The 23,771-nt window shown below is 35.1% G+C and overlaps 1 protein-coding gene across 2 annotated transcripts in view; it reads right to left on the bottom strand.

Annotated features, from left to right (window-relative positions):
- Window positions 1–1,597: 1,597 nt before the first annotated feature.
- Window positions 1,598–23,771, bottom strand: part of G3BP2 (G3BP stress granule assembly factor 2) — a 33,844-nt gene continuing 11,670 nt past the window's right edge. The window contains exons 2-12 of one of the 2 annotated variants that reach the window (XM_007099398.3): window positions 18,817–18,935; window positions 16,569–16,650; window positions 15,567–15,740; window positions 14,358–14,448; window positions 13,336–13,438; window positions 12,602–12,782; window positions 11,527–11,625; window positions 7,075–7,177; window positions 5,742–5,870; window positions 5,075–5,193; window positions 1,598–4,589 (exon numbers count right to left, since the gene is read on the bottom strand). In XM_007099398.3, coding sequence (XP_007099460.2) covers window positions 4,317–4,589; window positions 5,075–5,193; window positions 5,742–5,870; window positions 7,075–7,177; window positions 11,527–11,625; window positions 12,602–12,782; window positions 13,336–13,438; window positions 14,358–14,448; window positions 15,567–15,740; window positions 16,569–16,650; window positions 18,817–18,911 — 1,449 coding nt within the window. In that variant the 5' untranslated portion in view covers window positions 18,912–18,935 and the 3' untranslated portion in view covers window positions 1,598–4,316. The remainder of the gene's footprint in view (window positions 4,590–5,074; window positions 5,194–5,741; window positions 5,871–7,074; window positions 7,178–11,526; window positions 11,626–12,601; window positions 12,783–13,335; window positions 13,439–14,357; window positions 14,449–15,566; window positions 15,741–16,568; window positions 16,651–18,816; window positions 18,936–23,771) is intronic. The other variant, XM_042984376.1, reaches the window with a different exon arrangement.

Here is a 23,771-nt window from a genome sequence, read left to right as displayed (position 1 = left end):
GGCTTTGTGCTGACAGCTCAGAGCCTAGAGCCTACTTCGGATTCTGTGTCTTCCTCTCTCTTGCCCCACCACCTCTTGCTTTCTGTCTCTCTCTCAAAAATAAACTTAAAAAAAAAAAAAGTGAAAGCATTTGAAATAGGCAGCCAACTTTATCAAAACTATTAGAAGGAAAAAAATCTGAGATCAAGGACAAAGAGATCAATTAATTTGGCAATAGAAGCATAGTAATCTTCCTGTGAACGTTTAATTCTGAATTTGCATTTATAGTATTTTGCCAGGTATTTGCTAATAATAAAAACTCTATTAATTCTGAAGCATATTAAACATATGTATACATACATAAACAGATTTGAAGATTTTAGTCTCTATTTGTCAAAAATACCCAGAAACTTTGTTAGGAATTATTTGGTTTAATGACATAAATTATTTTAAAAAATTACTCTCTGTATGAACCTACTGAAATCTTATCACAAAGGGAAATTTCTTTCATGATGTAATACTATTCATTTATCCAGTAATTTTAAAATAATTTAGAACTCTGGCATCAAATTAACCAAGGATCTACTACTAAATAATAGTCTTATGGAACAGAGAGAAAAAAAAAAGGGTCTTCATTCTTCTAGTTAAAATATAACGAGTCAGTTGTCCTAATTTAAAGGAAAAATATGAACATCCATCCACTAAGTTTTCTTTCGCTTGCCACAGACTATATCATCATATCATAACTGAAATGAAGCATCTTGTGTGGCTAAAATGTTCAAATATTTTCTTCCAATAAATCTTCTGGACCAAATGATAATTTTTTGCCTGAAATGTGGTTGTTTTCAATACAGCGTGGCATATATTTTTATCCCTTCTAAAAAATGTTTTTCCCCAGCTATAAAGTTAGATAAGTTATTACATTATAATTAAAATTTATAAAATCTTAAGTCTTACTTCCTTGAGAGTACTGAAATAATGACTTCGCTCCAGTACAAACTTGTGAAGACTGACTGAAGGAATCTTCATAAACAGTATCAGGAAAAATTCATTTATAACCATCCCTTTTAACAAAAGAAAAGTCTCAAGTTCTAAAATTACATATGCATTAGGACCTCATTTTTCATTTGAAATGTATACTTGTAAATATGACTAAAATAATTACTTTCCCTTTAATATTCTTCTAGAGCTTGACAAATTTGTTCCAATTTCTGACTTGGGTCTGTCCCTAACTTCAGATAACCTCAATCTTCCCATCCCTCTTTTCCTTTCCTTCTGAAATAGGAGGTAGCAATCCTTTGGAAAACTCAAGTTTTGGTTTTTCTTTATATAAATGTTTAGTAAGTAGTCTGCTTTAGATCGTTCTCACCTTCACTGAATTTAACTTAAATTAATAATTTAATATTCTTTAATTGTACACCAGTTAGCTAAGAGAAATGGGACAGATCTCTAACCATGTTCAAGTCTTACAATGAAATGTTTTACTTTTTTATGCATCAAATTTCACAAACAAGCAGCAGTTGGTTTTAGAACAATTCCTTGGCTGTTTGAAATGCAATAGGGAGAAAATACTTTGGAACACAACTCTACAGATTAAATTAGGGACATAGATAAATGCTGCAGACATCAGTAGTTTATTGTTTGTTTAGTCCAAACACATTCAAAATGGAAACTCAAAGAATACTTTTCCACCTGAAACAATTAAACTAGATTCTACTAGCATATAATGCTTAACACATTACAGCAATAAAGATGGTAATCCATTGTCTTCTATACCTACTAAAGCCAAGATGGTAAAGCCAATTTGGTTGCAATAGTGTCATAAGGATAGAATATTACCATCAAAACAAAACAAAACAAAAACAAAAACAAAAAAAATAAATCAAAAACAAAAACCAGCAAATAACAGTAATGGTCAATGAATATTTTTACTCTGGTTCACTGAAAAGGGGACAAAATGTTAAAAGTCCACAGTACTGCAGGTGAACAATCACCATGTAAACTTCTCCATGTGATGTTTTAATGTTTTTTTTTTTTTTTCATGGTATGTAAAGACTGAAGCTGAATGGCTCTTTACTCTAATTTTCTATTACACTTAACATTTGTCATTGCTTTTGGTGCCAGAAAACAGTTTTCATGGGTGGCAGGGCAATATCCTAGATTGGAAATTACATACATATTTAAAAAGGGAAGGAAAAAGAAATAAAAGAATAGAGGGGAAATATGTTATAAAAAAAAAACCGAAAACACTGACAATAAACCACTTACTTAAAAGTAGTTTGAATAAAGGCTTCAAAACTCAAAAGTAATTTTCTGGTAAGAACTTCAAGTACTATACATCAGAAAGTGTAAAAGTGTTCAAACAGGAAAAAAATCTTTAAGCACCCCCCCCCCCAATGGAAACTATGAGAAATCTGTGTCCCCCAAATATATGCAATAGTGCAAGACTTTTCCCCAAACATGGAAGACCTCTTTCAAGGGGGAAAAATGGAGAGATTTCATTTATATTGCCCAGTACATGAAAAACAAAATATGTGCATCATTTGCTAGTTTACTAAATAGCAAACAGTTCCACAATCCAGAACCAGTTTGCTACTATGTCAAGTGCATTTTTTGTTTGTTTTTACTAAGAATGGAGAAGTCTTCCATGCTAACAAGCAGCTTTAAGTGGTCACACTTAATTTACCTCACTCCTAGCCTGAAACATCAGGAACTGTAATGTACCAAATGCTCCAAGCATAAAATTGGATATCCTTTGCCATAACTTGCGGTTTACTGGAACTTGCTATAAAGACAGACAATAATCCAGCAGCTACAAACTTTGCTCACAGAATTGTTTAGAGATTCATGTAAAAATAAAAGATGTCGTCCCAGACTTAAATTCAGAGCCACTCGGGTGCTGACATCAGTTCAAGAATTGTGCAAAATGAATGACAGTTCCCTGCCCCCCAAATAGAAAATGCAAACACTTAGGAGCTGCTGTTCTCTTCTCTGAAAATTGCAGTATCCTCACTTCAGGTTTACTTGCCGTTTATGGAATCTGACTGCTTTTAAAATGTCATAAAAAATGTACATCAAATTGATTGACTTTTCCAAGCATCTCTCAAGTGATACGCTTCAACGTTCACATTCATGCTAAGAGAAAAGTCAACAAGAGACTTACTCAAATGACTGACTTCCTCCTTCCCTCTCCCTCCCAAACACACACAAGACTCCCTCCCACAGAGAACACAAAGTTGTTAACTGAAGAACAAGTAAATAATATGCTAGTCAATTTTACTGATTTTAAAGATACTGCAATTTTTATACACTTCAATGATTTTTCAACATTTTGCAGCTGTTTGGCTTTGCAGCACAGCAATTCATACACTATACTGTACAAAATTACCAGCAAGACTGGAATGATGTATTAATAGAAGGCACCATCATGCTTATTACATTACCAGAGAACAAAAATACAGTAAAGACAATTTTCACTGTACACAGCTTAAAGAAAGGAGAAAGGGGAGGAGGAGGAGTGTGTTCAGCAGCCAGCCATCCCTGTACTGAAGAGGGGCAGGTAGAAAAATCTTAGATATGGAGCTACTAAATCTGGTCTAATATTCAAGACCATAGCATTTAAAGTTCTGATTTCTGTTATTTAGTTCATAACTAAATGATTTCCTTCTGGAATATACTTGTAGTCTTGTTAAGGTTTATGTGTACACACGCTGGTCACAGCAAGCAGATAAAATGCCCTCATCATTTCACAAACTATTCTCTACTGGAAAAAGAGATGAAAGGTTTTTTCCCCTGTTGCCTCCTGTTGCAGATGTCAATGTTAATGAGTTCAGAGTACCCATTAGTGCATTTTGATGAGTGCATAACAAGTTTCTGTTGGGTTGTATTTTTGGGGGGGAGCCAAGAAAAAAGGCAAGATTCTCCAATTGCACAAATTGCACTATTTGTGTTTCCAACATTAACAGGCAGAAACAGTAACACTTAAACAAAATGTGCAGCAGAGGATTTTTTTTTTTTTTTTTTTTTTTTTGACTCAAAGGACCTGAATTCAGTTGGGCATGTCCTTATAAGTTCATTTTGTTGTAGACAGTTTAAGATACGGTCATTTCTCAGTCCTTAATTCTCCAACTCTAGATTTATAAATTAACAATGTGAATCCTGTTGTGAAATTGGGGAAATAATGTCCACCTCAATTTAACTGATAACCAAAAGATGCTTTTCACATCAAAGAAATGATCAAAAAGGCTGTGTCACATTCCAAAGCCAAAAAAAAATTAACAAGAATGCAAACACGATGAATAATGTACCACTGCCAAGACTTTGCCAACAGTGGAGCTTCAGCGACGCTGTCCTGTGAAGCGGCCTTCCATTTGCCCAGTTCCTCTTCCAGAGCCAAGTTTCTGTGCCATGCCACCTCTTGGAGGAGGTCCTCTTCCATCCCGGTCACGCATCATTCCACCGCCCACTATTCCACGTGGACCGCCAGGACCTCGATCATTGCGCCTAATATCCCTGCGATCATCGCCACCACCTCTGGTTTCTCGCTCTCTTGCAGCTCTTGTTTTTTTCTCTTCCACATTTAAACGTACTTCCCCTCGAAACATAATTGGCTTTAAAAGGAGAGAAAATCATTTACATGGGCAGGTTAGAAAACAATACAAATGTATTCCCTTACTTACAGAAGTAAAAAAACCTAGGGGCACCTGGGTGGTCCAGTCGGTTAAGCCTCTGACTTTTGATCCTGGATTAGGTCATGATCTCACTGTCCAGGAGTTCGAGCACCGCATCGGGCTCTGCGCTGATAGCGCTGAGCCTGCTTGGGATTCTCTGTCTCCCTCACTCTTTGCCCCTCCCCTGCTCACACGCATATGCACTCTCTCTCAAAATAAACTTCAAAAAATAAATTAAATGATCCACATCTCAGACTTTAAAGCCACTAACAAAATCTTTATTCTTTACATTAATACCATTTCTAATAAACTACTTTTAGCTTTACCATTAAGAAAAGATGTTCTATGGTTTTAAAATGCACCAAGTTAATGTTACATACAATAGGAATAATAAAGTTTTGAACTATGTATGTCCTTTCACTTACTTTTGCAATTAAGATTCTCTGAACTGGTTCAGAGTCATCAAAAACCACAAAACCAAAGTTTGGAAGCTTGCCCCCAACACCCTTGGTATTGATGCGAAGTTCCACAACGTTTCCAAAACCTGTGAAAATATATATTACACCAAGGGGATTAAACATTTTAATAGAATACTTTATAGCTTTAAGTGTTGAGGAGAAATAACCTTAATCTACTTGAACCATTTCAAATAAGGTGCAAGCTGCTACACCCAGTGACAACTGAAGTACATTCACTCATACACATAAAGATGCTAACAACTAGTCTGACCGCTTGTTACATTACCCTTCTGAATTGGTCCTTTCAAAAGGAAAGTTACCTGCATAGCTTCACAAAGACAAGGACATTTTCTATTTCTGACTTATATTTGCCAAAAGAACCCTATCCCCAAATTTAAGAGCTGAATCAGCTCTTTCTTCTAACCTCTATCACTAGGCCAGTCAACACTCAGTAGTCACAGGGAAACATCTAATATAACCTTCTACTCACTTCTGATCAATTAAAGTGATTGGTACCTAGAGATACACACAGTATATAGAGAGATAAGTTTTTTTTTTAAAGTTTGAATTATATTATGAAAAAAGCTCTATCCCCCCCTGCTCAATTTTACAATAAAGCAAATAAACTACTCACTCATGAAGAACTCTTTCAGTTCATTTTCATCAATATCATGTGGCAAGTTACCAACAAAAAGTTGATGACTGTCTGGATAGCGAATTATTCTACGGTTGTCAGATTCATTCTGTTCAATATCTCCTCTGCCTGAGAAAAGGAATAGGACAGACATTAAAGTTTATAATATATAACAACCAGTTCAAAGCAATGAATGTATAAAAGATACTCCTGTTTTAGTTTAATAAGATAGTGAGCTCCTTGAACAGAGGTGGAAGTGCCTATTATTAGTAGGTTAGTTAGAAAACAACATGACACTAAGTATAAAGTGAGGGTATTGACTAGATTGCTAAAATTCCTTCTTCTAGATCTACTGGTCTGATTATATGAAAGTCCAACATTAGTACAAGTATTCCTCCTTAACCAAATTCTTGCCATCATCCAAGAACCAAACAAATTTCAGATAGTGAGATATATTTGTTCTAAGTATTTGTTTAGCATTTTGAAATTTACAAATTAATCTTTGGTTGTATAAAATTATAGCCAAATCAGTAAACTTAATACTAACAATATCTCATTTAAATAGGCTATATACATTTTAACGTGCTCAAATTTATACAAAAAATTTTTATTTGATCCTCTCAATAACACAAAACACAATGAGGCATATAAGAAAGGCATCACACAAGAAAAATTTGTGTAGTAACTAAATGGCATAAGAGAAGCTCATAATTTAAGGCTCTCACCCAAGATCATAAGCTCAAGCAATAGCAAAACTAGGACAAACCCCAGTTCCCATGACTTCTGGTTTATTAACAGATCACTTTATTTTACTTTTGTGGGAAAAATTACATAGGCTATTGACGGATATGATCTCCCACCTCCTCCCAAAAGCAATCTAAACATACTTAAAGAATTCAAATAGAGGTGCTACGTATATTAGCTAACAATGGAAACAAGTCAAAAATCATGGCAACTTACTTAATACCTAAGACAATCAAAATAAGAAGAATCGGGGTGTGCTTATTGTTTATCTGTGAAGAGATAAGAGTGCTAAGTAAGAGAGTAGGTTATTGGCAGCTCGGTTTTGAATTCTTAGAACCAGTGACAATAACCAAATAAAATCTGTCTCAAAATTTTTACACTTTCAAAATACATGTCTCCATCACATGTCAACTACTCCTCCCCTGAAAGTCAGTTGTTCTACCCCAGCCTGTACCTTTAGCAAGTTAAATCTTTTGAGAAATTTGGTATTAAAAGGAACTGCATATAAAACACATTATAGTTCTTTAAGTTCAATCTTTTCCAACTTTCCAAGTGCTAAATGCTGAAGGCCACAGAGGGGCTGACTCACCTGGTCTTGGTCCTCTAGGAGGGAAACCGGGTCGTTCTCGAGGTCGTTGTTCACGCACCCGAGGTGGCTGAGACTGAACTTCTGGTTTAGCTTCAACTCTTGGCTAAAATACAAGGAAAAAAATACATTATAAATAAACTCATTCCACAGGGGATAAAACAACTAAAGCAACTACCAGCAAGTCATCAGCAGACATAATGGTCATTTTAAGCTCAGAATAGTTTTAACACAGTGTCCTATGTATGTGAGGAATAAGTTTTTACAAAGATATTCTGTACCAATCTAGGACTGTAGGGTAGGTTTGTTTTCCCATTCAAGGATACAGAACTCAAAATAAGCTGCTTTTACAACCACGTTTTTTTCAATAACTTTACATCCACATTGAGACAGCATTAAAGGTACTGCTACAAAAATCACAAAAATGCAAGATGAGCCACTCCATGTAAATGCATATGCAAAATAAAAAATCAACTTTATTCTAGACAAAATTATGACACACACTTTCTAATTATCTAGTTTGCTGCCCCTCAATGTTACCAGTGCTTAGCCAATGTTCTAAACTCCACCCACAAACCTTAAAAGTATTTAGATAGTTCAAATTATACAGTTTAGCTTATTCTAAGCAACTAAAAATACTACCTATAAGTTAAAATTAAATAAACAAGACAGAAACATGTGTAAAGCACCTCAGAATCAAGGAGTCCTTCAGCACCCTACTGTTCTTCCATATAGGAAAGGAATGCAAGACCCCAACAATTTTCTTTAACTGCACCCGTGGGAGGGGAGGCTCAGGCAGGGAGTAACAGAACTTTTCAAGTTGCCTTCCAAAAATTTCTGCCAACTGCCAAAAATTACACACATATAATTAAAATAACTATTTTAAAACAAAGGAACATCTGCTATTACCTTTTCCTTAATACAGTGACATTTTCAGTATTCCCAAACTCTTCAGGCCATCCACTGCCCAAATATTTATGGTCCAAGGAAGAGATAAAACATATGCACCTTCAAAGAGTGCCGAAAACACTCAGCAGGATATGAAGAAAATGTCCTCCAAGTCAGAAAACTAGTGATTTCAGTCATGTCTTTATGACTGATCATCTCTGAGGACCCCAGTCCAGCCAGTGTCTCAAATTCTTTCATCATCTATATAACTGATTACTATTATAACTTGCAAGGTCAAATTCTAATACAGAAAGTTATAAAGAGTTACGCTTCTTTCAAAAGTGACGATTTACTGTAAATGACTTCACCCTCTGTAATCAAAAGGTTCAACAGTAGTTTTTAACAGATGTGTGTATCTCTTCCCAAACTTTTTTTCCATGAAGACTTCCCATTTCCCTCAAGATGAAGTTGCTCTCCCCAGGGCACCTAAGTGGTTCAGTCGGTTAAGCATCCGACTTGATTTTGGCTCAGGTCATAGCATGGTTTGTGAGTTCAAACCCCATGCTGGGCTCTGTGCTGCTTGAGAATTATCTGTCTCCCTCTCCCCTTCCCAGGCTTGTACTCCCTTTCTCAAAAATAATAACGTTAATTAAAAAAAAAAAAAAAAAAAAAGATGAAGTTGCTTCCCATGTTCTAGGATTTTCCTATTTTAAAAATAATTTCAACACTCTTCAGTTTTCTCAATTATTTACATTTATTTATTCCTATAAGGACTGTATCCTAATTCATTTCTACATCACCCAAAACCAAGCACAGCGATGTTAGGCACAGATGTTCAGTAACTATTGCTTCATTTAGAATTAAATTACATTTTTAGTTTTTCAACATGTAGGAGAATGTTCTATGTCTGACAAGGGGACCTATGTTATAGCCCTGAAACCACTGTGATCTGTATTTGCAGTTTAACACTATATGGTAATTTGACCCAAAATGTGATGCCTGAAAAAGGCAGTTATGTAAAGTTTCACTAAAGGGGGCCTAAAAGTGCCAACAATTAAAGAACAGACAAACTCGAACAAAGTTTGATGAAGCTAGTATCCTTGGGAAATTAATAAAAATAGCAAATGTACCTTTCAATTTAAAATTCTCAGAAAAACCTGACTCACTGAATGCAAATGTTATCAAAGAACTTAAGAGGTGCCCTCACTGACCTGATTTACATTCTTTTCCAAATTAATTACCAAAAACAAAAATAACTACACATACCAAAATAGACAAGTTCTTCATTATCCTTTAAGGATTTAAAATTAAAAACAAATTTAAATAATTTACAACATCTTTTCAATAATTCATAGTGACTCAGCAACGTGTCAGTAGATATTTGATGATGCCAGTGTGAAAAAATATGTAAACCAGTATTCCTTTCAACAATTCATATATGTCAACTAAGCCAGCTGTGAATTCATAATTATTCAGGCTCAATTTCATGATTAAAACGATTTACTCCGAATGAGATAAAATGGCTAACATACCACATACTATACTTTAGAGCCTTAAAATTAATTCCATATAACCAGAATGTGTGCTCAGGTGACAAATCTCACAAATGAAAGTCAAACAGAATATGAAATAAAAATGGAACCATCAAATCAACAACAGCAGGTAAAACCACTACTAAGTCCTTCAACTGAACATAAGCTAGTTAGATAAAGTTAGATAAACTAGTGAATTTCTAGACAAAGCCTTTTTACCATGAAATTAACTTACCTACTTCTAAATTAATTCCTACCAATACCCTACAATTAGATTTAATTCTTTTTATTAAACTGTGTTAAAAGTGATAAGGAAATGGATACTACACCAAAGTAATAAAATAAAATTGAAGGATTTATTAAATCTAGTGGAAAAATCATGAATCCATTCTAAATATAGCCTAAAAAGAGCAGAAAATTATTTTAAATAGAAGTTTAAATTGTACCTGTTTAAAAATGTGTTAATAAGGGGATGGGTTGGAAAATACCATCTAATCTCCTACAACTAAAAAAAAAAAAAATTTTTTTCCCCCTGGCCAAAAAGCTAGGATCTCATGTAATGTAATTCAGACATGCCTTAAATACAATACTCTTCTTTGATGAAAATGGAGATACATTCCCCTCCAATGGGCTACAGAAACCTATAGGTTTACATGAGTCACAAAGGGACTCTGGTGTCCAACTACATAAATTCAAAGTCCAGCCCTATGCTATTTATACAGCTGTCTGACCTTAGGCTGAGGTACTCCGGGCCTCAATTTACTCATCTGTGAAACAGGAATAGTAACAGTAAGCACCCTTACAGGGTGACTGAGGATTAGGTAAGAATGAATATAAAGTGCTTTGCACAATGCCTGGCACAAACTGAAGACATAATAAGCCATTAGCTGTTTTATTTCTTAACTGGAAGTTTAAAATAAATGTAGCCAACACTCAGAAGATGAAGTAACTATCCAAAGGATTTCAAATGCAAATCTGATAAGAAATCAAGAATTTCAAAAGAAAATTCAGAAGTCACTCATCAGGTCTTCAGATGGGTTGAAAAGCACAACCAACACCTGACAAATTAGTTTTCTTCAGTAAGACACAATTCTGGTTTGTAATCTGCCATTATCCAACATTTCCTGAATATGTTAACTGGAAAAAAAAACCAGGTACCTTGAAGCCACGTGCTCTATTATGTAGCTGACTGTGTGTACCAACACCATAAAGGCTGTCTTAGGATTACTAGCTACTTTTTTCAAACCTCAAAGTTTCACTGTTTACAGCAAATAAGAGGTTAATGTACACTAACCGTTTTAAATGTAATTTTCTAGTGGAATGAAGTCTGATGCAAAATGTAGGAAAAAGAATAGAATACCCATTATCTGTACTATAGAATTAACTAAATTCTAATTTAGTTTAAACTGTACCTAATAAACACACCAGGTAGCCAGTGTCTTATTTTCAGTGTTCTGAAAGCTCTGAAATGGGTAAGATGACAAACAGATGAAAAGCAGAATACTGGAATGATCAGTTAAGTGAACACTACAGTCATAAGTTGGTACAGGCTTCAATTAAATGGAGTGAACCACTTACAGACTGAGAGTTTAGGCAGCATAGTTTTTAAAGTTTTCTATTTTTTTAAAACAGTGATTTTTTTTTATAATGCCATACTACTTTGTGCCTTTCCAGATTTCTTCCCTAAAACATTTTCACTAAATAAGATTTAAAACTTTAAAAGGAACATTTTTGTTATTTTAAGAAGCCTTTTAAATGACTCTATCTATCTATCTATCTATCTATCTATCTATCTATCTATCTATATTGGTAAAACCAACTTAGTGTGTATTTCACACCCAAACCCCAAATACTACCTACGCAGATGATGAATGGAGATTTGGCATTTATTTAAAGTGGGTGCACTGACATTTAATACAGTATTTTTGTATATTTAATCCATAATTTCTGATCGACTCATTTAAAGAAGTATAAAAGAGATAAGCAATTGGCAATGTAACAAGGATACAATCCAATGTGTTCACAGATCGGTTACCTGTGAGACTGGTGCTTTAACATGGGGTGGAATTCCAGAGGAAGAAACAGTACCACTAGGAGGCAGGTTTTTACTGGTCACTGAAGCCCAGGAGAAAGCCTGCAGGAAATGCAACAAACCTAGACTACTAATCATGGAAAACCACCAACATTCCTATAGGGAAACTTCCAAATATATACTTTCTTTTCATTTCTAAACTATTGTTCTATATTGGAGGACTCCTCAAAAGAAAGGCACACACACACATGCCAGTCTATGTGCCAGCTTTCAAAATCTCATTATGCAAGATTATCTGTTTTGTCTGAACTACTACATAAATCCACAAGCACGTTCCTATATGCTCTAAGGAGATGAGCAATGGCAAACAAAACCACTAACTACACATACTAGAAAAATAAGAACCTAATAGAACCAATTCCTTCCCCTTTTGGGGAAAGATAAGGTGTGATGGTGTTGAGGGGAAGGATAGGAAAGAAGAGAGTACTCACTGAAAACTTTAACAGACATTCGCAAATTGAACAAGGAATCTCCTCCTCTCACTACCCAAATATACTTTAACCTTCTACTTTACAGAAAGATAAAAGATGTTTTAGGTAGGCTTAAATGATACACTATGGGTGTCACTCATCTTTCCAAGATCATTTAATTGGTGGTGTAAGGAAATTGCTCCCATTTAAACCGGAAATAACAGGTACCTCTTCTTTTAATAGGCCAACTTGTTTAAGTTGGGAAATTGCATGACTCCAGTTGCATTCGTGCATAGAGGATTTCTACAGAATGAAGAGCAACTCTCAGTTATATACATGGACTCAAATAATCTCATGTAAGAGACTAAACACTGCACACAGACAAGGATTAATTGTAAGTTTCGCTCTTAGGGATATTTTGAGGGGGGGGTGGAATACAAAGAAATTTCCTCAGGATTACAAAAAACCCCACAGCTTTCATATACATAAAAAAAGCATGGTTTACTATATTAAACAATTTAACATAATAGAACAAAGGTCATGCTTCATTAATGTCACCAAATATAAAAGTGTGATGTCACAGGCCTAAAGAGCTTCTTTGATCTAACCTTTGGTGGTTCCTGTGGCAGAGAAACAGGTTCAGCAGGAGGAGGAGAAGTAGACTTCTCCTCTAATTCTTCTAAGTTCTTCTCCTCCACTTGTGGCTTTAGTTCTTCAGTCTTTGTTTCCGATTCTGGCTCAGGTTCAGGTTCATGAGAGGACTCTTCCAAAGGTTCCTCTATGCCATTACTATAATCAAATAGTTTATTCATTTTTCAGTATGAAGGAAACAATCGGTTTGACTAAAATAAAATGTAGTATTTCTCTAATCTAATGTGCTTAACTAGTAATAAACTGTTTTGAAACAAAAATCCAGTAAGAACTAGAAGGTAGAAGGGAAGGCAGAAGAGAATGACAGTCTTGCACAGCATTTCTTTGATCCTGCTATTTTCAAATGGGAATACTAAATTACTAAAAATGTTTCCTTCAATACTAACTATAAATAAACCCCATATTTATAAAAATAAAATGCTCTCTGTGTTGTCCCAAGTATTCTACATCATCAGTAAGTAATCACTGCTTTGGGCAAAACCATGTTCAATTTTCTATATAAATAAAACAATTTTTCCAAACTTCTTGCATATATATATATACTATATACTATATATATATGGTACTAAAATCCTGGCTTGACAGGTAGCTTTATCAAGAATTTACTTCTAACAGTAAGTCTAGAACAAAAACCACATTACAACTACATCATAATTTAGACCAAATTTGGCCATGCAAACACTATTCTTACGCCACAGGATGAGCTTCATAGTAACCACTATCAGCATTTTCTTGCACAGGTTCTGGGGATGGTTGCCTTTCTTCTTGTTCCTCTTCTACCTCATCTTCTGATTCTGACAATATATAATACACATCTCTTTTTTAAGAGGCTCAACAAACAATTTTATATACATATTTTTAGTGTTTAAGGAAGTGATATAATGGTTTCAAAAATTGGCCTATTCCTTACTAAGGCATTCAATTGCAGTATTCCCTGTTCTCTTAAAAACCGAAGAGCAAGCAAGATGAAATTTGGTATACATTCTATTTTAAAAAAAGATCTAGGGGCAGGCACCTGGGTGGCTCAATCAGTTAAGTGTCTGACTCTTGATTTCAGCTCAGGTTGTGATCTCACGGCTTCTGAGATCTAGCTCCACACTGGGCTCTGCGATGACAGTGTGAGCCTACTTGGGATTCTCTCTCTCCCTCTCTCTCTGCCCCAACCCCCCGCCATGCTCACTCTCTCTCAAAATAAATAAACATTAAAAAAATAAAATTAATTTTAAAAGATTAGTAAGAAAACGAAAGGTAGAAATAAATGACATTAAAGCCTTAACTGTTTGTTTCCTTTGTCACAGCTAATCAATAGTACAATAATGATGAGAAAAGGAAACAAACCGATACATATAAATGAAGGATCAAAAAAAGAATTGGGATAGCCAAAAAACTGACAGCCAACAAAGACACACTAAGTGGAAAAAAGCAACCTTTGAACCATCGTAACTGCATTTTTATAAAAGAAAGTATTGCTAAGGATAGGATCCAGCAAAATTCTGTAACAGGCACCAAACTCTTGTTTATAGAGAATAAGACTGAAATTTTTTTCACTTTCTATGTCTCATTTTTATATAATGAACATCTATTTCTTTTTAACAAAAAGGAGAAAGGGGGGTTTTGACTCAGTTACAATAGAGGCAAACTTCTGTAAGTTCTGCACTTTTCATGTCCTTGAAGAGCACTGATAGAATCTTTCTATCTTGAAAGTAACCTCACCTTCATCGAGCTCTGGTTCAGAATCACCAAATACTTCATCTTCGTAACGAAACATATCATTGTGAACATAAAACTTATTTGGAACAGATCCCTACAGGAAAACAAAATTCAAATATTCCATTAAATACCAATATATTTGGCACTGCATAAAAAGAACAAATTGCAGGGGCGCCTGGGTGGCTCAGTCAGTTAAGCATCCAACTTCAGCTCAGGTCACGATCTCACAGTTCGTGAGTTCAAGCCCTGCATCGGGCTGTGTGCTGACAGCTCAGAGCCTGGAGCCTGCTTCCAATTCTGTGTCTCCCTCTCTCTCTGCCCCCTGCCCTGCTCACACTCTGTCTCTGTCTCTCAAAAAGTGAATAAACATAAAAAAAAAAAAAATTAAATAAAAATTACGTGGCATATGTGTTATCTATTTTAACACTACATAATTTTAAAAAAACTATAGAAATATAATATAGACTCAATGTGATTTTCCAAAATTGAACATGCTGTATTAATATAAAGTACACTTATAAAAGACCAAATATTGGAACTCAAGAAATGGCTACTCAATAGAAGAGAACTAGGACTAATTAACAAATGAAACTTTTCCATTTTAACATAACTTCTTAAAACATGATACTTTTTGTATTATGTATATAATCTTAGTAACCTATTTATACATTTGTGTCAGCATGACTTTTACTTCTAAATAGGCAAAGTGAAAACAATCAAAAAATAAATAGCAAAGTGTATACACACCCACAAAGCTCAAATTATAGCTAACCCTAAACAACACAAGTTTGAACTGCACTCCAACTTACACATGACTTTTTGATAAACACAGTAATGTACTGTAAATGTATTTTCTCTCATGTAATACCATTTTCTTTTCTCTAGCGTACTTTATTATAAGACTACAGTATAGAATACATATAACATACAAAATATATGTTAATCAACTGTTTATACTATCAGTAAGGCTTCTGGTCAATGACAGGCTATTAGTAGAGTTTTTGAAAAGTCAAAAGTTATGTGTCGATTTTCAGCTGCATGAAACGTTGGTGCCCCTAACCCTGGCATTGCCCATGTTTATCAATGGGTCCAATACCAAGCTCTCCAATTTAGCTACATGCCTATCTAAATCTGTAAGAAACTCGGAACACTTCAAGCAACTAATAACAATCAAAATCATACAAATGAAAATTGAGTGAAATGAAAACTTACTTCAGGAGCCAGAACAAAGGTCTGCATAAACTTCCGCTCTGGCTGTCCACTGTTAGATAGCAAACCCATCACCTGGACAACTACTCCATCACTCAAAGTTGCATGAGCATCCACATGACGAATTTTAGTATGACATTCACTGAAGTTCAGAGATAATACTTTGTGGTGTATATCCTTTAATAGGAGAAAAGACATACAAACTCTTATGATACTGCATTACTTAATACCACAGACTTTCACTGATTTCCTCACAACTCTAGAATATTAACTACTTAATCTTTCTGCCTCATACTTAATACTGCAGACATTCACTGATTTCCTCAGTCAGAACTCTAGAATATTAACTACTTAATCCTTCTGCCTCATTTGAATCCATTCCACCATGACACGCATTACTGCCAGACTGATGCTCCTAAACCACCATTTTCAACAAGTCACAGCTCTCTAGAAGAGATCCCTATGGCTGCCTCCTATTAAGCAGTATTAACAAGTTTTATATAGCTGTCTCCCACTGTTCTGTATTAAGTCTTTAGTCATGCACACAAACTATGTTAACTATTCCTTGACTTCAAAACTGGTTTTACTTTACTGTGTGTTTTCTGGTGCCATTTCTTCTACCTTCAATTTCCTGTTGTCTGGTAAGGCCAAATTCTGTATGTAATTCAGAGTCTAGCTAAAGTCCCACATCATCTACAAGGTCATAAGGTACATTTGGTTCTGTGCATCCCTGTAATAGAAGGCTTAGCCCATATTTTTATAAACTTAATACATTGTTCTCAACTGTTTCATGTATAAAATACATCAAGGATAGATAATAACCTATCTTCTCCTTGGTACCCAACCCAGTGTACTATCTTGTTTCAAACAAAATGGGTATTTATAAGAACTGAAAGCACATTTAAAAACTATTGTAACATACATTCTAGTTACAACTAATGATCACTTTCAAGAAGAAATCTATGGGCACAAAAAATCTAAAATGTGTATGAAATCGATACTTACATTTTGGCCATAAACAGCTTCCTGGGGCTTTCCACTAGCATCTACTCCACCATGAACATAGGAAGAATTCCTTCCATAAAACCTATAAGGCCAGTGATAATTGATTAACATTCAAATCTAAGAGGCAGCAAAGTTCTGGTTTAAAAGAGACATAGCTTGTATGTCTGGCTCCATCCCTCATTAGTTGTATAATCTTGATGAAGTTACTTACGGTCCTTAAGTTCAGTTTCCTTGGTCATCAAAAACAACAGTAACTACTCCATAAGGCTGTTGTAAGGATTAAGTGATTAATGACAGAATTTTTAGTGTTCCTGGCACTCTGAATATACATGCAATCATTTGCTATTCTCATCTAATTCCTATCCAATCTTCTTAAATGAAAGAATGAGATATTCAAAATACATTCTAAATACTGATGCTGTAGTAAGTAACTGACCCAGTTTTCCCTTCAAATACAGTAACTCAGTTATCTAGATTTGTTTGGGAATCAGATGCTGTTTAACATTCTACTCAAAGTTCCAAATGATGACTAATTCCAAAGGCTTAGATTAAAACAGTTTAGTTAGATTTATAATAATTCAAACAATTCAGAGACCAAATAAGAAAATTTACATTTCATTATCTATTATATCATTAATATTTTATACTGCTCTTAAGTACATGATAAACTAGTGTTTCTATGGCATTACCTAAAGCAATTAGAATATCCTTCTAAATTAAGATTATCAAACACACAATGTTAATTCTTTCATAGAGAACTCAGCTCCTATTGTTAATGAAACATGTAAGACTTCCTCTATGCCAAGCAAAGTTCTCTGATTGCCCTCACAACCTCATTAAATAAGCGCTCTTTTGTAAATGAGCAAACTGAGGTTCACAAGAGGTTAAATTAACTCTCTGAAGACTACACAAGTGGGGTAGTAGCTAAGACATGAAATGAACCCAGACAGTCCCGCTCTATAGTCTATGCTTTTAACTACTATCTGTATTTTTAAGTTTACACTATTTTCTTGCAAACATGTAACTTCTGGCAAACTTTCTTGCAAACATGTGAACTTCTATCATTTTTCTGGAGCACAATTTGGCTGTAGAGTGTATGTAAGAAATGTCTTAGAAATGATCATACCTTTGATTTAACAATTCTACGTGTAGGAACTTAGTAACTAGAAAGGTGCACAAAGATACACGTGTAAGGATACTCACCAAAGTCTGTTAAAAAGTAAAAAATTATAAATACTTTTATTTGAAATGATAGAGAGCCTTAATGTCGCTATAAAAAAAGTTCCCTGTTTAATATCTACGTTATATAAACACTAAATTTCAGACAAGGAAAGGCCCTATTAAATCCATTCTCCCCTCCCCACTCTAAACTCCTTTACACACACTGTCAACAAAAATGTCTTTTATTTCTATAATTAGAAAAATGTACAGGTATTTATTTTTGGATTTTTTTTTTTTTTGAGGAAGGGCATTAGTTATAGAAACAGGTCTTGAATAATGCAAGGCATATTTCAAAATCTAACTTTAGAATGTCCTTAGAAGAGGACCTAGCTAAAAGAATCCAAGTCCTTTTAATAGCTTTTCCCACATGAAGTGGCAATGATTTATCCTTTAACTCATGTGGCTGCTACAACAAATAATTGCAAAGCCTAATCCACCTGCTAAAATACACAGGAAGAACAAAAATTATAAATACTACTTACAATATAAATCAATTTCATTTCAAATTCTAGAAAAATTCTAGAAAAAATAAGATTACAGATGTCCAACTCTTGCCAAAATAGTAAACAAGGCTACTGTTGTTGTTGTACCAAGGAACAGTATTTTGCAGATCAGAAGAAATTTTCACCAGTCACTTAAATGATTCATTTTCTAACACTGCTATAAGAAACTTAAAAGACAACTTACATCCATAATTTCAAACTGCAGATTAGAATCCATCAGTTGGTCAAGCCCAAGAAAAACACTCCACATTATACACATGTACATTTTATACAAATTATATAAATGTTGTATTTTATACAAAATACTCAAGAATATAATTGTGTATGTGTGTATGATGTGAAGCGTTTTTCTTACTGCAGATTTCATTTTTAAAAAAATCGGTTTTAGCCATCAGGCAGTTGAAATATTGGATATGGTTTGCAAAGAAACAATCAGAACATGAGACAGGAAAGACGACATATATGTAGTTCTACTCAAGAAAATAATCTAAATAAAAATACCAAATAATCCATTCAGAATTTACCTGTGTAAATATTCTGGAGCTTTATTCAGCAAAGTATAATATTGCCTCACAAACTCCCGCCCTACAAGCAGCGGACTGGGCTTCTCCATAACCATTTCTTTGCTGCACAATGTCAAATGCTAAGGGAGCAAACACAAAAATGATTATTAAAAAGTCATGTTCATAAACTTTCAGGAAGGAAATTTTCTTAGCCATACAAATAGGAATAAAGAAAATTAATGCATTTGTTTAAAAGCAATTTATAACAACAAAATCATAACTTCCCAACAACTACTGGTAAATTCCAACATTCACAGTTCCTTCATCTCTATTCCTCCAGGGAGGGTGGGGGTGGGGAGTGTCACACAGTTCCTTCTCTTATTCCCAAGAGGGTACTATGTTGCCTCACACAATGAACACCATAACCAAGTCTTTCTGTCCACAGTACCTTTCTCCTTTTGGGGACTATAATCTATGTCCTTGGATTCCAATGGTTTATTTTTAAAAGTCAGACAAAGGCACCAGTTAGGACCAGGAGATTACACTTATCATGGGAAACTATAGACTTGTATCTTCTTTGTATTCTCTCTCCTTGGAATTATTTCACTGCCTTCAAAATGATAATGATTACCATAAAAAATAAGCAATAACCTGGTGCACCTGAGTGGCTCAGTCGGTTGGGCTGTCCAACTTTGGCTCAGGTCATGATCTCACAATTCGGGAGTTTGAACCCCAGATTGGGCCTCCTACTGTCAGCCTGTCAGTGCAGAGCCCACTTAGGGTCCTATGTCCTGTCCCTCCCCCACCCCTATCCCACTAATGCTCTCCTAAAAATAAATAAATATATTTAAAAAATTTTTTAAAAATCAGCAGACAATAATATGTTTTACATTTGGCCTACGTCCAGTTATTTCTTTCCATTAACTAAGTAAGCATTTACTACATTGCCAGGTGCTATTAATAAAGGGGATACCTGATGAACAAGATTAAGATAGGGCTAAAGAAGTTTATAATCTACCCAAAAACCAAATAATCCAGTGAAGAAACGGGAAAAAGACATGAATAGACACTTCTCTGAGAAAGACATCCAGATGGCCAACCGAAACACGAAAAAATGCTCAACATCACTCATCATCAGGGAAATACACACCAAAACCACAATGAGATACCACCTCACACCCCTCAGAACAGCTAACATTAACAACTCAGGCAACAACAGATGTTGGTGAGGATTTGGAGAAAGAGGGTCTCTTTTGCATTGCTGGTGGAAATGCAAACTGGTGCAGCCACTCTGGAAGACAGTATAGAGGTTCCTCAAAAAATTAAAAAATAGAACTACCCTACGACCCAGCAATTTATCTACTAGGAATTTATCCACGGGATACAGGTGTGCTGTTTTGAAGGGGCACATGCACCCCAATGTTTACAGCAGCACTATCAACAATAGCCGAAGTATGGAAAGAGCCCAAATGTCCATGGATGGATGAATGGATAAAGATGTGGTGTATATATATACACAATGGAGAATTACGTGGCAATCAAAAAGAATGAAATCTTGCCATTTGGAACTATGTGGATAGAACTAGAGGGTATTATGCTAAGCCAAATAAGTCAGAGAAAGACAAATATCATATGACTTCTCTCATATGAGGACTTTAAGACACAGAACAGATGAACATAAGGGAAGGGAAGCAAAAATAATATAAGAACAGGGAAGGGGACAAAACATAGGAGACTCTTAAATATGGAGAACAAACAGAGGGTTGCTGGAGGGGGGATGGGCTAAATGGGTAAGGGGCACTAAGGAATCTACTCCTGAAATCACTGTTGCAGTATATGCTAACTAATTTGGATGCAAATTAAAAAAATAAATAAAAATTTTAAAAATGAAAAAAAAAGTTTACAATCTGGTGAAATTTATGAAACAAAACAAAGAAGCAAAGGGAAAAAAATAAGAGAGACAAATCAAGAAACAGACTCTTGGGAGTGCCGGTTGGTAGAGCTGGAGACTCTTGATCTCAGGGTTATGAGTTTGAGCCGCACATCAGACATGGAGCCTATTTTAATAAGTAAATAAATAAATAAATGAGGGGCGGGGAGGAAGGGGAAAGAAAACAAACAAACAGACTCTTAATTATAGAGAACTGATGATTACCAGATGGGAAAGGGGTGGGGGGACAGGTACAGGGTGATGTATAGAAGCACTGAATCAGTATATCATACACCTAAAATTAACGTAATAATGTAAAGTTTATAATTTGTCGTGGAATATAAACAAGGACATAGGGAACAGAATGGTTAGGCACTATGATAAAGTACTGTTAAGCTCAAATCTCAAAGGCCAGATCAAGAAAAACAAACACAATCAAAGCAAGGGAGGGAGGGTTTGTGCTGACAGGGAGGGGGCTTAAAAAATTAAAAAGAAAACAAATAGAAAATAAAAATAGAAACACAATCACTTACTTTTTTCATGTTTATTTCTGACAGGGAGAAAGAGAGAGAGGGAGAGAGAAAGGGAGACAGAGATCTGAAGCAGGCTCTGCGCTGAGGGCACAGAGCCCAAGGTAGGACTCAAACTCACAAACCATTAGATGGTGACCTGAGTTGAGCCAAGGTTGAACACTTAACTGACTGAAACACCCAGGTGCCCAGAAATACAATCACTTAAAGTAAATGCCTTACAAGGTGCCTGTGTGGCTCAGTCAGTTGAGCATTTGACTCTTGAACCAGTTCAGGTCATGATCTTGCAGTCTTGAGATTGAACTCCCAGTAGGGCTCTGCGATGAGTGTGGAGACTGCTTGAGATTCTCTCGCTCCCTCTCTCTCTCTGCCCTTCCCTCCCTTCCCCTCCTTCTCGCTCTCAAAATACATGAAACTTAAAAAAAAAAATTACTTACATGATTATAGCCCCCAGAACAGTCAAAATTATAACATTAAGAATCAGAAAAGAGAAAAAAAAAGTAAAAAGTTAAATATTACTTGTTTAAATATATATTTATAATTAAACATCCTTTCCTACTACACTTAAAAGTACTGGAAAAAATTCACAGTATCTATGTGTACCTATAGGTCAACTGGGATGAGTTTAAATTCCTGCTTAACAAATAAATCTCAATGTAGGTTTCCTTTAAACAAAAAATTTTACAGCCAAAAATAAGCTGCCATAAATTACAACTGTGATAAAACATTATTTAAAACATTATTTAAAAACACTTAAATAAAAACATTATTTAAAATTATTTTATTTAAAATTTTATTAAATAAAACATTATTTAAAAACATTTAAATAAAAATCAGGTTATCAACCACAGCAGAGCCTATAGGAAGACTGTAGCTCTGTAGCTCCTGTGTGGCTCGGTCGGTTAAGTGTCTGACTTTGGCTCAGGTCATGATCTAGCAGTTTGTGGGTTCGAGCCCTGCGTCAAGTTCTGTGCTGACAGCTCAGAGCCTGGAGCCTGCTTCAGATTCTGTGTCTCCCTCTCTCTCTGCCCACCCCACCCCCCACTTGTGCTGTGTCTCTCTCTCTCAAAAATGAAAAAATTAAATAATAAACATTAAAAAAAGTTTTAAAAAATGTAGCTCTATATAATCCCAGTGACTCCCAATTCAGTTTTCACATAATGCTCTCTCCTTTTACAACTGTCTTGAAATAGTAAACAACAAATCTGTTTAAATTTTTAAATAGCATCTTACTTGCTTTCAAAAATAGTGAATCCAAAAAAAGAAAAAAAGTTAATTCACTGCTTCCAGTGGCAGGGTCTAGGGATAGGGCAGTGGCAAGAAGAAGCCCCTGAAGCAGCTAGAAGAGGTAAAGTGAAGGCCATGGGGGAAGGCTCCTCTGGCCACAGGAGGAATGGAGAAATCTAGCAAAAAGTAAGCAGTTTCTTCTGTCTCCATCAGGAGATAGTGATCCTTACTGCTGTTTAAAACATCTGCATTCTCTGCCATAAAATCTGTTGCCACCAAGAGGTAGAAAGAAGTGTTGTGTTGGAGCCTTCTGTACATTCAAGAATAAACTTTGGAAAAAAAAGAAAAAAAGAAACAACATACAGCGGGGGCTCATCTCTTTATTTCTTGTTACTTAGCTATTTCTACCTTACTCTGAGGTCAGAGCAAACCCAACCTAGAATCCTGCCAGTCTGTTCTTCAGTCTTTTGTTCTCCCTTGAATTCTGTACCACTTACAAATAAACCAACTCATAAAAAAAAAAAAAAAAGAGAGAGAGAGAGAGAGAGAGAGAGAGAGAAAAGAAAAAATTCACAAAGCAGAATCAGATACTGTCATTTCAGGTGCCATTAGTTTCCTCCAAAACCTAAAACTTCCAGTAAGGATTAACAAACCCTAATGCATAAAAGAACTCTCATTTGCTATATATTTAAAGTAACAAAGCTAAAGCTACACAGTATTTTTATTTTGAATAAGTGTGAAGTACTTATCTAGTAAAATTAATGTGAAAATTATATATACTTTTTTAATGTTTATTTATTTTGAGAGACAGAGAGAAAGAGAGAGCAAGTGCATGCATGAGCAGGGCGGGGAGGGGGGAGGAGGGAAGAGAGTCCCAAGCAGGCTCCTTGGGCTGTGGTAAAGTTAATCTCACAAACTGAGATCATGACCTGAGCTGATAATCAAGAGTCAGAAATTTAACCCACTGAGCCACCCAGGCACCCCTTAAGTTTGCATTTATAATTCATGCACAGCCAATGTATATCACAATCTAGTCAAGAGGAAAAACAAAAGAACCAAATTACACATTCAGAATAAATGTGATTACAAGAACAACTGTGCAATTCTTATTATTCACAGCAAAGTATTCAACTCATAGGTAAGCAATTTCTGGGATTTGGGTCCTTCCATTTTTTTTTTTTTTTTTTTAATGATCAAAAAGAAACCTCTGAACATGGGACTAAGAAAGATTTTAACTATCTAAGACCAATGAAAGAGTTAGCTTTTGGGATCTCAATTTTCTAATTTAT

This window comes from Panthera tigris, chromosome B1 (genome assembly GCF_018350195.1).
Source record: "Panthera tigris isolate Pti1 chromosome B1, P.tigris_Pti1_mat1.1, whole genome shotgun sequence".
Classification (NCBI taxonomy): Eukaryota; Metazoa; Chordata; class Mammalia; order Carnivora; family Felidae; genus Panthera; species Panthera tigris.
Note: the sequence above shows the minus strand (reverse complement) of the source record. Positions and strands in the feature narration are given on the sequence as shown.